The 14,474-nt window shown below is 41.0% G+C and overlaps 1 protein-coding gene across 1 annotated transcript; it reads left to right on the forward strand.

Annotated features, from left to right (window-relative positions):
* The first annotated feature begins 6,586 nt into the window (after positions 1-6,586).
* nkx1-2b (NK1 homeobox 2b) lies at positions 6,587-14,032 on the forward strand. Its single transcript, XM_086264500.1, has 3 exons — positions 6,587-7,344; positions 8,873-9,095; positions 12,885-14,032. The coding sequence occupies exons 1-3, from the start codon at positions 7,045-7,047 to the stop codon at positions 13,622-13,624; spliced, it is 1,263 nt and encodes a 420-aa protein (XP_086120626.1). The 5' UTR covers positions 6,587-7,044; the 3' UTR covers positions 13,625-14,032.
* Positions 14,033-14,474: the final 442 nt, after the last annotated feature.

Raw genomic sequence — 14,474 nt, forward strand, 5'->3', positions numbered from 1 at the left:
TATTTTAACACACTATGAGTCGGTTTTCTCTGTTCTGTCATGGGGACAAAAGAATCGGGATTTAATACTATGCAGCCGATGTGTCTGAAGTCCTTGATGTGTTTCTGGACAACTTAAAACTCTCCTTTACTGACAAAATGGTTTGTCATTACTAGAGACATCTCAGTGCAGAAAGGTTGAGATAAGATATTTCAATAACTGGTAATTCCATATCTCCACAGTTTGGTTCTGAACTCAGTTCTGCAAGATGACAACACATACCCCCATAGTGTGGGTTTATCAGAGACTACCTAAGAAATTTGGGAGAGGAGGTTAGAATGGCCTGCCTGCAGTCCTGACCAGCAGTTTGTGACCAAGCAGACCAGCACGAGTATGAGGTGCCAGGCTGTTATGGTTCAATTCAATTTGATCTTATTTATATAGCACCAAATCACAACAACAGTCACCTCAAGGCTCTTTATATTGTAAGGTAGACCCTACAATAATACATACAGAGAAAAACCTCAAAATCATATGACCCCCTATGAGCAAGCACTTTGGCGACAGTGGGAAGGAAAAACTCCCTTTTAACAGGAAGAAACCTCCAGCAGAACCAGGCTCAAGAAGGGGCGGGGCCATCTGCTGCTACTGGTTGAGGGTTGTGGTTGTGTATGCTACTGACGCCTGTCTGTTCAATGAATAACTTGCTGAGCTGCAAACATGCCTTTTTAATTCAGACTTCAGTCATCCAATCTAATGACAATAAAAGAGTCAACAGCAGAATAAGCTGTTTGTCATTATCAGAGGAGATTTGGCAAGTTTTTCATGGGCACAACCCACCTGCTGCTCAACTCTGCTGCTCAACCCCTTAATGCCTTTTCTTTAGAAATGTTGGACCATTTGAGGGCAAATAAACAACCATTCCAATGGTATAAAACCAAAACCTTACATTTTGTACTGTGTGTAGTATATAATGCTTAAATATAACAAAATAAAGAAATAACAAATAATATTCATGCAGAGTCCTGAAAAAAAACGCTAGACTTACAAGTGCATTTAAATACTTCTCACAGTGATCCTGCAACAATGTGCCCTTCATTAGCTGAAGGACTGTGAAGGGACTCTGGTGAAGAGAAGGTTTCCCTCTGTGTCCTTATAAATGTTGTCAAGTGGCCAGCTATAACCTGATTAGCTGGCCAAGGTGTGTGTGTGTGTGTGTGTGTGTGTGTGTGTGTGTGTGTGTGTGTGTGTGTGTGTGTGTGTGTGTGTGTGTGTGTGTGTGTGTGTGCGCGCGCGCATGTCCTCCCTGCAGTAAAGCGCATTTTATTGGAGTTAACACTAAGGTCAAATAAAGCAGATTTATTTCTATGGATTACTAGCACTCTGCTAGCCAGTCCATAAAACAGAAACCAATCACTGACACACACACACACACTCACACGAAGGACTGTGCGGCAGAGATATCATTGCTACTGTGTGAAAGAGCCACTATGAGAATAAAGTGTTATGTTTAGCCATTTTAGCCCTGAAGACCCACAAAGACCTTAAAGTGATTCCAGCTTTTTAAAGTAGGACAGCCTCTCTCATCACCTCACAACCTTTTCATTTTTACTCTTCTGCTGGTACACACTGTCAGTGTTTTGTGCAGAAATCCATTTGCAAGTCCTTTTCATGGCTTTTTTATGTGTTACTTCAATACAGTGCAACACTGTGGACACTGGAGTTGGATGTTTGCTGAAATATGATGATTAGGGTAGAATCATATTTTTAATATCCACTTATTGCTAAAGACTTTCAGATTTTCTGAGTTTCTGAAGGATATGAAAAAAACAAGTGAATAAGATTATTATTATTATTATTAGGTTGAATCAAACACAGAGGTAGGTTGCAACAAACCAAGTGACACAAAATGAATATGACACATGTCCATTTTCAGGTCAGGAGCTAAGTAGGATTGTTGTATAGCAGCTGTGCAGCTGTGATGAATGATTAATTGATTTTCAATTAAGAGCCGCAAAAATGGTGCTTCTAAACTTTGAGTTGCATCAGCTTCTAGATTTTTCTTTCTTTGTCAAGAGCACGATAGCTCATAAAAATTGATCTGCTGGTCATCTATGCATGTGCATGTGTGGTCAGCAGTTTGAATGTCTTTGTTATACCAAGCACAACTACAAAAAGCCTCATACCCAGAGACTAGAAATATTATTGAGACGAGGAATAAAAGCCTTGAGGCCATCCTAGTGGGTTTATACATTAAGAGACAACCTTTTTTAGTGATCTTGTAAAAGAAAAGCTGTCTCGGACATCGTGGACATCTGGCATGCTATGTAGGGAACTGATGGACTATTCGGACCACGACTGGGATCTTATTAATCTGATTTAGCAAGCACGCTTTCTGACAATATGGAGACTCCATGGTTAAGAGAATGTGAAGGCGTAGTATCGATACTTTTAAAACGTCTTGATCATTGAGCCAGAGTTACTTATGCCATGTTCATGCTATATGAAATATGTGATAGAAATCCAAGAGAAGCTCAATAGGTTTTATTTTCAGTCATCCTACCACCTTCCACAGTATTTATTTCAAAGGCAGACAGTGTCTTTGGCTAAACTAACTGCTTGAGAACACAGAGAGAGAGAGAGAGAGATCACTGAGCTGTGACTTCCACCAATAAAAACTCATCTGGCTCCACAGCTTCACTCCAGCCGTGGGGTTTCCACAGGGATCACTAAAATGACCTTCAGTCAGGTGGGGAAGCAAAGGTGAAGTCTCCCTTCTGTCAATCTGAATCTGCCCGTCAGTCCATTCATCCATACTTTGAAACAATTTAATTTAAAACAAAAGTTTCCAAAATTCAGAAATGACAACATGACAAACCTACAGAATAATGAGCAATATAATACGAATAAGAGTCGCTGACTTCAGTCTTTGTTACGCTTGTTCAGCATGAATATGTCACAAATAATGCTGAATTTCACAACTGAGGCAGTTTGAAAAAATAACATCCACTGTGTTATTTTCCATCCGTCATGACTTTTTTAGATTTTTGATAGAATAAGCCAGCCAGAGGAGTCAGAGTTTACACTGTGAGCACAGCAAACATCCAAACCTGCCCATAAGGCCTCCGGACGAAAATAAAGATCACTAGAAGAGTGCTTTTACTGTGAAGGGACAAATACAATTAAACCTCTAACAGTTGATTCCTGCAGGTTTATAGATAGTTTTATACCATCAGGGATAAGAAGATTCCCCAAGAGTTTCACTGCAAACATGCATGATTATAGGCAAATATATGTTTGTTTGCTTGGATTTCTTTGTTCTGTTTTGTTTTTTGATTGTCTGTTTATTTAAAAGCTAAACATATCTTTCTTTCTGCTAAAAACTCCCAGTTTGAAGTCTCAGACCAAAGCCAAGACAACCAGGTAGATATGATCACGGTTGTTTTCTCGGTTTCCTTAATATACTAGGACTCTGTCATCACTCTTTTCACTCTCTTCTCTTTTTTCTACACACACACACACACATATATATATATATATATATATATATACATATTTCGTGTTATAACTTTATTTTACCAATTACAATATTGCCTTTGTAGATTGTTGCTACACTGATTCAATCCTGTCATTAGAAAAGAGTGGTGGAATTGAAATAAATTAAATATAAATGGATAAAGGTGAGAAAATAGGGTAAGAGACAGGCAGAGAGACACAGAGGGAGACAGCGAGTTTAATGATTCCAGATGAGCTGAGTGGTCTGCCTGACAACTGAAATGAACAGGAATCAATAGTGAGAGCGTCTGTCTGCAGCAGATAAGACACACACTCACAATGTTGACTATTAAAGACGACAGCTTGAGATATTACACTATTAGTTATGCTATTTTTAATCAGCTATCATATTTAATTAATTCTTCAGGTCAGATTCTATCTGAGTGTCTAACTGCGAGGTGTGTATGGTGCGAGGGTTCTGCCTCTGTGTGTGAGTGGAGGATGGGGGGCTTTTACCCCTGTAATGGGGAAGAGGAGGAGGGCTAATCTAAAACACAGAACCTTGAAAAGACACAAAATAAAAAAAATGGGAGGAATAGAGGAAGCGAAGAGATGGATAGGAGAAGTATAGCGGCAGAAATAAAGAGAAGATGGGGAAAAAATTCACTGAAGCTATATCTATAACACTAATAAATAAAGCTGTACTGCTCAAGGTTTTGAAATCCAGTGGATTTGGACAGGTGTCCGGTTTGTTGATAGTAGCAGTCCTTATTCTTACATTGTTGAAACCTGTTTTAAAGTATTACTGTTTTCTGTCAGGCCCTTCAAACTTTGAGAGGCCTCATTTAGATAGTGATAATGTAAACTCACAAGTGTGACTACACGGCGTATAGCAGCTCTGATCACTGGCACTAACGTACACAATTATTCTGACTGATATTACGATCAGCAATAATCAAATTAGTGCAGCAAATCTCAGATCCAGTCTGGAGGCTCTACGCTGAAAGACCAGCTCCATGAACATTATGTTTATGCAGAGCCAAAGCCAGTGGACACAGTGGAAGGAGGGAGAGATGAAAGTTGTGGGTGTGATGAAAGCCTCCGTGTCACACCACACCTTGCTCTGACCAGCCACCGGCATGAGATCAGGCAGCTCAAGCTGCTAATTATAGTAATTATGATTCATTACCGGCTGAGATTAATTTAATAAAGAGGAGGCTGAGCAGAGCTCATTAACCTTCATTAGAATAATTATAGACACAAGACACACACATGCTCACATACACGTGCGTGCTGACTGTTAATCGGGAAGGGGAGTTCTCCCATAGCATCTGTTGGCCCACACTGTGGAAAGTGGGACTACCACTGCATGTGTGTGTGTTTTCTGTTCGTTCTGTCATAGTGAGAAGCAAATTAGCATCATAGCAATAATAAACAGAAAGGACACATATTTTGCAAATTGTGCAAATACTACTATACACAACTCCAGTTGATATGGTTATTCTTTTTTGCTGTTTCTCGGGCTTCTTCCTCTCTGAATATAATGGAGCTGCACTACAAATTGCATTAAAGAGATATTAGGGTCAAAGGCCAGAACGCTAGGCACACAGCTCATTACACTCACTGATGTGTGGAACCGGGGTTGGACTGCTCTTAAAACTCATTCTTTTAAGACTTTAGCGGTTAATATTCTTCTAATTTGACATATATGCACCTGAGGTCACATGCAGTGAGGCTGTTTGGCTGGATTTCAAATGCAGAATAAATAATAATAATAATAATAATAATACTGTTCCATATTCACTTGGCTGCATCGCTTCCTCTCTGTAGCACTGTGCAGTGCAGTGGTGCTGCTTTATGCAAATATTTTCCAAGGTAAATAAGCTGCAGTGATGTTTAATATAGTTAATATATTGACCATTTTAAAATAAAGCTATAAAGCCTCAGGGTGGAAGCAGGAAGTAGATCAAATGGGTTCAGCTCTCTGATTGGTTAATCATGTCCCATTGTTTCAGTCATTATTTTACTCAACTTTTAATTTCTTCCTCCCAAGGATCATTGAGCAAGGCAATTACATGGAGCTGACCTTGTGTATTAGGACCGGGGAGGAGGACAGGAAAGATGTCCCGTCACCTCGCTTTCTTCCTTCTTTTTTTAAATATTTTCCACAACAATATTTTTTTTAAAGTGTGGCGTTAGAGCTTCCATCACCATTGCCCTCTCCTCTGTGGCTGAAAATGAGAGTCAACGGAATATTAAGTCCCTAGTATTAGAATAAACACGTCGTGTGTTAAATCAAAATCCAATTCTGTGGTCTATTATTTTCTGGCATAGTAATGACTGCCAAGGATTAGGAATCAATATTTCACTGCAGCGGGGACATTACCGGCTTTATTCAGGCCGTAATTGAGTTTTGAGAGAGGCCCTGCCCTGGAATCTGCATTAAAGATAAGCGCCCCCTTTCATGTGGATGCACGAGTAAAGTGCGAGCGAGGCGGCGTATTACACATTAGCTATAAATTAGAGCACACGGCTGTTAACCGCTAATGTAACTCGCTGGTTAAGGCTAATTCTAGAACTAATAACTGAGCACTGTGACTGTGTTCCAACTATCTGTACACCTGCTACACCTTTACGTCACCTGTTGGCGAACAAAGCAACATTTCACGAAGCGTCGACCTAAACAATTTAGCGTCGTGAGATCCGCGAGGCGACACCGCGCGCTGTGAAGTGGGGACAGCCAGCGCTCTTCCCGCTCTGTCTCTATTTCTCCGCGTGCTCTGATAGCGAATTGGCCCGGGCCACACAGCACCACCCGCGCGCTTGCAGCCTCGAGATAATAGCCTATTAGTGCAAGTGGGATTAATTTGTAGCCAATTACAACCCGTAGAGTTGAATAAGAATGCATAAATAAGGAGGGAGATGGCGACGCACAGGCCTACACACACACACGGGGACAAATGTATGGTAGAGGCTCCTCGAGTGGCCTGCTAAAAGCCAAAAACGGAGACAAGAACTGAGAGAGAGAGGGGGGAGAGAGAGGGTTCTTCACTTAACTAATGGGGGAGAGAGAGCAAGCGAGGGGGGAGCAGGCTAGTTTTAACTATTAGAGAGATAGATCAGTCTGTCCCGCCTTCAACTCCTGTCAGGCTTCCAGAGCGCGCAAGGCTGGAGGTCGGAACATCGCGCGCTGTTTATGTGTGCGTGCCAGTACGGGATAACGGCACGGTACGAGACGGACAGACAAAAGATCGCCGGAGACGCTGAGTTGCAGCGGCCGATGTAGAGGATGAAGGCCGGAGAGAACAAGTTTAAAGTTTGACGGAAGCGAGAGTCCAGCTAAAGCTCGTATTCTGCCCAGACTGTCCGGATGCCAATGGAAAACTTTACCTGGGTGAACACACCGCTTGAGACAGAATGCTGACGGGACACATGAACCGGCCTGTGGTGTGAACTTGTTATTTGACATGAGTATCATCCAAGCTCTTTAAAACGACTTGGTGTTGATTTGTTTCTTTAAATTTTCATCTCTAACGGATTGTTATTATATGGGAAAGGGAGAGTAAAGTGATGAACCGGGACAGAGCGGATGGGGTCCAGACCGTGATAAGCCGGGAGAGAGCTGCGGCGGGGCCAGTGACGGACGCCGTGCCACCCGTCATGAGTCGGGACAGAGCGCTACCGGCGCCCAGCGGCGGGGACGGCGTCCAAACTGTGGTGAGCCCGGACAGCGGTGACTTGTTAGACGGAGCCGCCGCAGGGGAGAAGCGGCTCTTCTCCAGCGCGACCGCCGGCGGCAGAGATGCTCAGGCCACGGAGAACCACTCGGAAGCTCCACCGACGAATCCGGTGTTGGCCCCGCCACAGCAGGTAGGCTAATACGGGCACGAGCAAACTTTGTGAAGTGCTACCGGAGCGGTGCGTGACGGTAGCAGCAGACAGTAACGGCAGACTCTCAGGTAGCCTATATAGACCAGCGGACAGGACACAACCGGGACACTGCAGCATAAATAAAGAAGCATCGAGACAGACAGATATTACATTACAGGAAAGAAGGATGGCACGAAAAGTAGCTGGGCGAGCAGAAAAGTAAGAATTCTTAGCACAGGGAGCAGCCGAAGCACCGAAAACGGAAGACGGTTTTTAAAATAAAATTATTTGGTTACTTGGTCCTGTTGTGTAACTGCTATGATTCTTTGTTTTTAAAATGTGGCCCGTGTTGTCAGGTTATGGGTCATATTATGGAGATGAGGCCTTTAATAAAATGCAGCTGGAAAGTGTGATCGGAAAGAGACAAAATAAAAAGTTCTAAATTAAAAGCATTCAAATTCGCTCCCGTAAAGGACACCGACTTTTATTTTGTTATAATTATTATTGCTCTAATTAAAGCTGTTAGATTTTTTTCGTTCGTTTCTGAACGAAATTAATTGAATTCAAAATAATTCAAAGTAGGCCTGTTTGTAAAGACGGGCGTTTCTCTATATTTTTTCCATAGACGCGAATTTGTTTATTCTTAAATAAAACGTGATTGTGTTTATTCGCAGCTCTGATTGTGGCATTTTTCGATTAGACTATTCTTATCACCAGTTGTTAATACGCCCCTGGGTCTTTCTCCAGAGGCTCCCTGGGATTATTTAAAGAGAGAATATTAATGTAGGATTATTCATGTCGACATGCTCAAGACTGGCCTCATTAATAAATGGATGATCCTAATCAGGATGTAATGCAGGGAGGGGTGGAAACAGAGTCACTGCACCACCTTTTATCTGTCTTTTACACTTGGCTACCTTTTTGGCTCCACATGAATTATGATATAAAAAGTCTGAACATTTCTACATCACACTGTAAACCTTATGCCCACATGCAGGTTCAAACAATCTGGTAAAGCAGTATTTTACCTTAAGTGTAAGCCTTCCCCTGAACTCACATATTTTCCAACCAATTACGTGTGGAAATGTAAAACTGAAGTTTTAGAAATCTATAGACTGCACTACTTAAAATGGGATTGATTCGTTTTTCTTCTGATAGCCTATTGACCGCTACACAGCCTGCGCAGGAAATGCAGCTGATCTGTGTTCATGTTTGCTTTATGAACACACTTTACCGTCTGTTTTATTGGATGTGATGTGTGCTACCAACACCTAACACTGGGATTTGTCTTTGACTTTAACACTGCTTACTACTAATAGTAATAATAGTAATAATAAAAATAATAATATTTAAAGTGATCATTATTAATATTACAATTAAATATATAGCAGTTAAAATGCGTGGCAAAACGTAATTGTGGGGGGACAAGAAAAAAAAGCAAGTTCAAATAAATTCAGCTATACGGGATAAAAGGCGACGATGTCTTGTTTTTTAACTAAATAAATCATTCCCATTTGTTACTCTCCAGGGCCCCATCGGGCACCGGACAACTTCTTTCTCCGTGCTGGACATCCTGGACCCCAACAAGTTCACGAGCAACCGGCGACACCAGCTGCAACAACAGCACGTGAGCCACCGCGGCGAGCTCGAGCAGAGCGTGTACGGAGCGGAGAACCGGCGAGGAGGAGCCGGGGAGCGCGAGCCCAGCCTCGAGGCCAGCAAGGGCTACGGTGCAGACGAATACCAGAGCAGTAAGTCTCCGTGGACTTCAAACCAAGTCCATTATCGAATCATTTATTTTTAATTTCCTTTAATTTCCCGCCATTGCGTCAGTAACGTCTTTTCCTTCGGGCAGCTGAATTCAGTCGAACTGCTCCTGTTACGGTTCAAAGTCCCGTTTCCTTAGAAACCACTCTGAATGATTCTGCAACATCCTTTAACGTTTTCAGAAATTTGACCTGTTTTTTTATATGATTAAAATAGGTGTGCGCGCGAGCGTGTGTGCTCGCGCGTTTGTAGTTAGTAATTAGGTTGTTTATTTTCTGTGTCATTCAAATCATATTTATTCTTACCGGTGAATTAACTGATTTATTCATGTATAGTTAAACATGAGTGAAACCTAACCAATGTAACCGTTTTACCCCAAATCGAATATAGAGCTTTTCCATTTCTACTTTAATATAGCCCGTTTACGCTATTTATCAATAATACATGTGTTGTGAACACCGCTAGGCTTTTCCGACGGAAGAAGAAGGCCTTTCTAATTGTGATCATATTTTAAGGGCACTGCATTGTTGTGTGTGGTTTCACTGTGACCTAAGGATTCTGGTTTTAATTACCCACCAGTTGTTGTTGGGCTTTTGCTTCGTCCGTAAATATTTTCTCACTAAACCCTGATGTCACACAGAAATCTGTGTTCCAGGCCACTTATTCGGTGAAATCTTGTGATGATGTAAGAGATGAGAAAACTACCGAGTACGGACCATTAAAACATGGAAGAATGGGGAGAACGAGCTCTCTGGTTTTAAGTTTAAAACAGCATCTGTTTTTATCTAGAATTAAAAGGAGCAAAAAAGTTAATTGGCTGCAGTTCCTGTGTGTGATCGGTATTATTGGACAGGTGTGCACTAAGTTCATGGACCCCACGTAAACGCAGTAGCTCCAATCAGCTCCGTCTCCTCGATTTCATATTATTATAATATTGGACGTTTTCCTCCTTTTGTCCTCTTTTCTTTGTTTTTTCCGTCACATTTTTATTTTCCTTATTTATTTATTTTTAAATCTCTCATTTGTTTTAATTAAATTTTCCGTACATTTTACAGATTTCAAATCAACAAAATTCTGACTTTATTTTTCAGAAGCAGACACAGGCATATACCCTACATCATAAATAATTATAACTTCGTGATATAGTCGAGCTGGGTTAAAAACAAAAGCTCAAAACAAAAGAAAAAGAAAGAAAACAGTAAAAACATCACAGGAACGCATGCACTGCTGTTGTAGTTTGTATACTATTATTCTGTTTTATTATACTGACTGCCAAAAAGTATCCCAGCACAGTGAAACTAGCGAAATACATATCACGTACAGACTATAATAAATATAGTGGTAACATAAGGCTTTATTTTTAACGACTGTAAAATCAGGCCTTTTTAAAAATAAAAATTTAAATTAGAATCAGTATATGATTAAATGGCTGGCGTGTTTTTGCAAAAACAAACCAAATTATTATTAATTTCTGTTTGTTATAAAATGGACAAGAAACCATCTCACCAAGCATCATGGTTCCTTTATTCTTAATTATTTTTATTAATATAATAATAATAATATTATTATTATTACATATGAGAAAAATGAAAAAGTGGACATTTTATGAGTAAATTACATGTAAAACATAATCTTATTGAGCTATCTTTTCTGCACACCTGTAAACCTGCTTGTTTTTTAAATTTCTCTCAGGTTCTTCTGTCTACATCATCACAGCTAAACTAACCCTGCTGTGTTAGCTTTCATACATATTTTGTCTCTGATTTAATCTGTAAAACTACACAGTCTTACTCCAGATGATCTAACACATGCTCAGTCATTTTTCAGTGGAAATCATGCAGGTGGATTTGTCACTGGTTAATAAATGCTTTTATTTTCTCACTTTTTTTTTTTTTTTTTTGGGGGGGGGGGGGGGGGCGGTTATAACAATATAATGTCTTACATTATACATTTTTAAAAATATATAATTTAGTATTATTCAAGGTGCAGTTTACTTTTTCTTGCCATTTAAAACTGTTGATGTTGTCGAGATTAAGGACAAAAGGAACAGCATAATTGGGACATAAATATTCAAACCAATAACGTGAAAAAAGCACACACAGTATCTCTCTAACATTAGCAATAAGAGCATTTGCAGGGATGTAAGCACATGTGTGCTGTACATGTTGAGGTGGACTGTGCTCGGTGTTTTCATGACATGTACGTGCACAATGCACAAACTGTATGAAAGCTTAGCGTGAACGTCCAGATCGTTTTTGTCCCTAACGTATAATTGCAGAAAGAGTTACAGTTTCATTAAAGACTAAAGCACCATGTGCTCCTCTGAAGGGCTGACGTAAAAGCAGTCGATTTGCAGCTAAAATATTTAATTGGACATTTAAGAGGTCCAACAATGTCTATTAATGTTTTTCTGCTGATCTGTGGTACCTTAAAATCCACCATATTCCAATGCTCCATTGTTATTTTAGCACACTATTAGTATTCAAACACAATTTCTTTTGCCTGATAATCATCTAGTATATTTTACAGTGCACAGTAATGTACGGTGATCAGTTTATGGTCATTTCATACCTTTTCGTTTCGTCTGAAGATACTGTTTTCAGAACCTTCTTGATCTAATTGCCTTCTTATTTCTGTTGATTTTATCGTTTTATTCCCAAATATTGCCCTCACTCATTTAGCCACAAATGAAGTAAGACACCACAGACTTATGATGCAGTAATCGTGTGATGAGTAAACTCCAGAAAGTGGAGCACATAGCAAAAAATGATGATGGATACCGGATGACACAGTGATTAATACTAATGGAGAGTTGGCAGCTCAGTATCAGCAGCTCATTCTTGCCCTCTGGCTCTTTAGCACTTTACTCAGGTTAGGCTCATGGCTGCTCTGTCTTTGGAAACTTGACGTGTTTATTCATTCAAGATATTTTTAAATTCAACTGCAAGTTTCTGAAGGAAGCATACAGTGGCCATAATTGGGACCGCAGTTCAACACTCACTGATTATGCTGGGAAGAGACTGTTTTTCCATATAGCAGATAATTAAGATAATTACAATCCTCAGCTACATTTTTAGATTAATTGGCCTACCGTGGCAACGGTAATTATGAGGAGATAGGGGTAAATAGATGGGCCAGTAAACTTAGTACTTAGAAGACCACTGTTTGCTTTATGGCCAGCATTGCTTCTTCTAGCTCTAACCATTTCATAATCCATACCACCAATTTATTACTGCAACCAAGAAGCTGAACCTTAAAGTATTTATTTGAAGCCAAACCTTCTTTGCAGTGAAGAAATAAAAATGTTTCTGATTGTAACTGATGAAATAAGACTTCAGTTTGATATTACAGAAAAGATCAATTAAAAAGCTCTAGTCATTTTATGAAGTCTCCATATTGTGAGCTAACTTGTTCATATGCATATTTGTCAGATGCTAATAATTTGAATTACACAATATTTTGGTATCTTTGTTTCTGTAGCTGTGACATTTGGTACCAAATCTAGTTTAACTGGCTTAACTTGCTAGTGCAGGACCTTGGTTAAACCATGGGTTTTATTTAGCCTGCCTAAATATCTTAAGGTATTGGTAGTGATCCAGGTAGTGAACTACTTACGTAAGCCTAAACATGAGCTTGGTATGCCTTAATCTGAATAAACCACTTCATTAAGCTACTGTGGGCTGTAGAGACAAACCACTTGTACAACCATATAGGATGGAGAATCTGTTGGATGTTACATGTGGCTGAACTCTTTGTTGTGTGCGTTCTTCTAGAGGAGGGCTTTATATACAGAAGTCCGGATGAGGAAGACTTCCACAGATCTGGGACCCCGGACTCAGAGGCTGCAGACGGGCCCTACAGCAGTGAGGAGAGCAGCTCGGCTCTTCCCAGTAATGGAGACAGAGAACTAGGCCAGCACAGCCACCAGGATCCCAGCAGAGACACAAAGACCCCTAACGGAGGCCCCACAAGCCAGATCACCAGTCCCCAAACCAATGGGGGCCAAGGGGCCAAGCCCAAGAGGAAACGCTCTGGCTCAGACTCCAAGTCGGGGAAGCCCCGCAGAGCCCGGACTGCCTTCACCTACGAGCAACTGGTGGCGCTGGAGAACAAGTTCAAGTCCACACGCTACCTGTCAGTGTGTGAGCGCCTCAACCTGGCCCTGTCCCTCTCCCTCACTGAGACCCAAGTTAAGATCTGGTTCCAGAACCGGCGAACCAAATGGAAGAAGCAGAACCCTGGAGCCGACACCTCGGCCCCCACGGGAGGAGCAGGAGGCACGGGAGGCACAGGGGGAGGAGCGGGAGGAGGCTTGGGAAGCCTCAGCCCTCTGAGCCAATCCCCTCCAGTCAGTGGGCATCTGGCCATGCACACAGGCTATGCCGGCCACCATCACCCCCCTGCTGGGAGCCTTGTCCAGCTGCCTTTCCTCACCGCCAGCCACGTCCTGTCTCCCTTCATGCTGGGGACACAGAGTTATGCTGCACCTGCGTTCTACAGCACACACCTGTAGATACACACAAACACACACAGAAGCCCTGACTGAAATGTCCCAGTATGAACTGCAGCACAGCGTTCAGCTCCTCCCCCTTTTTTACTACCGTTTAAAGGCTTTAATTTTATTTTGATAGAATGTTAATATCTTGCAGAACTGTACATAAATCTATGTTCTAGCTCTGAATGCTGTTTTAAACACTGTAATAGACAAATAGTTGATCTCATTGTTTTCTTTTCTAAAGTCTGTAAAAATATTGAATGTTTATTTAAGACTTGAGAATGGCTTGATCTATTGTCAGTACCATGTAACTCCAGCTGTGATCGTTTTCATTTCTTTTATTTATTGAGGTGGTTAACAGTTTCCATAAAATCCTTGGATGTACTGAGTCCTCAGCTCAACATGGTATTGTCCTTTGATATTAAAATGATGACAATTAAACAGAAAAGTATCCCAGTAATGTTTTTTTTTAATAACAGTGAGCTGAAGCGTTGGGTGCTGCAGTGCCTCAGAGGTAAGTAACTTCCATGCAGGGTTTCGGTGTGAAGCTAATCCTGGGCCTGTTGGTTGGTTTGGATATCTGTGAGGTTTCCTGTTTGTCAAAAACAAACCAATAAAAAAATCCAAATGGGAACTGGAAAATATTTATGCGAGGAAGGGGTTTGCAAACAATACAAATCTCAAAAACGATAAAGATAATTACAGTGAAATGACTTTTCTGTCATAGAAATATGAGACGTGACGAATATAACGTCGATTACAATCTTTCGTTAATGTTTTGACAGACAGCACAATAGGCCAATGACAATAAGAATAGCACTGAGCCGAGCCAATCATGTGCCTGGAAAACAGACTGAGCCGCGTGATA

The sequence above is a fragment of the Aulonocara sp. 'chitande type north' Nkhata Bay genome, linkage group LG2 (genome assembly GCF_057382095.1).
Source record: "Aulonocara sp. 'chitande type north' Nkhata Bay isolate Kocher_YH1m ecotype deep benthic linkage group LG2, A_spYH_male_GT1.1, whole genome shotgun sequence".
Taxonomy (NCBI): domain Eukaryota; kingdom Metazoa; phylum Chordata; class Actinopteri; order Cichliformes; family Cichlidae; genus Aulonocara; species Aulonocara sp. 'chitande type north' Nkhata Bay.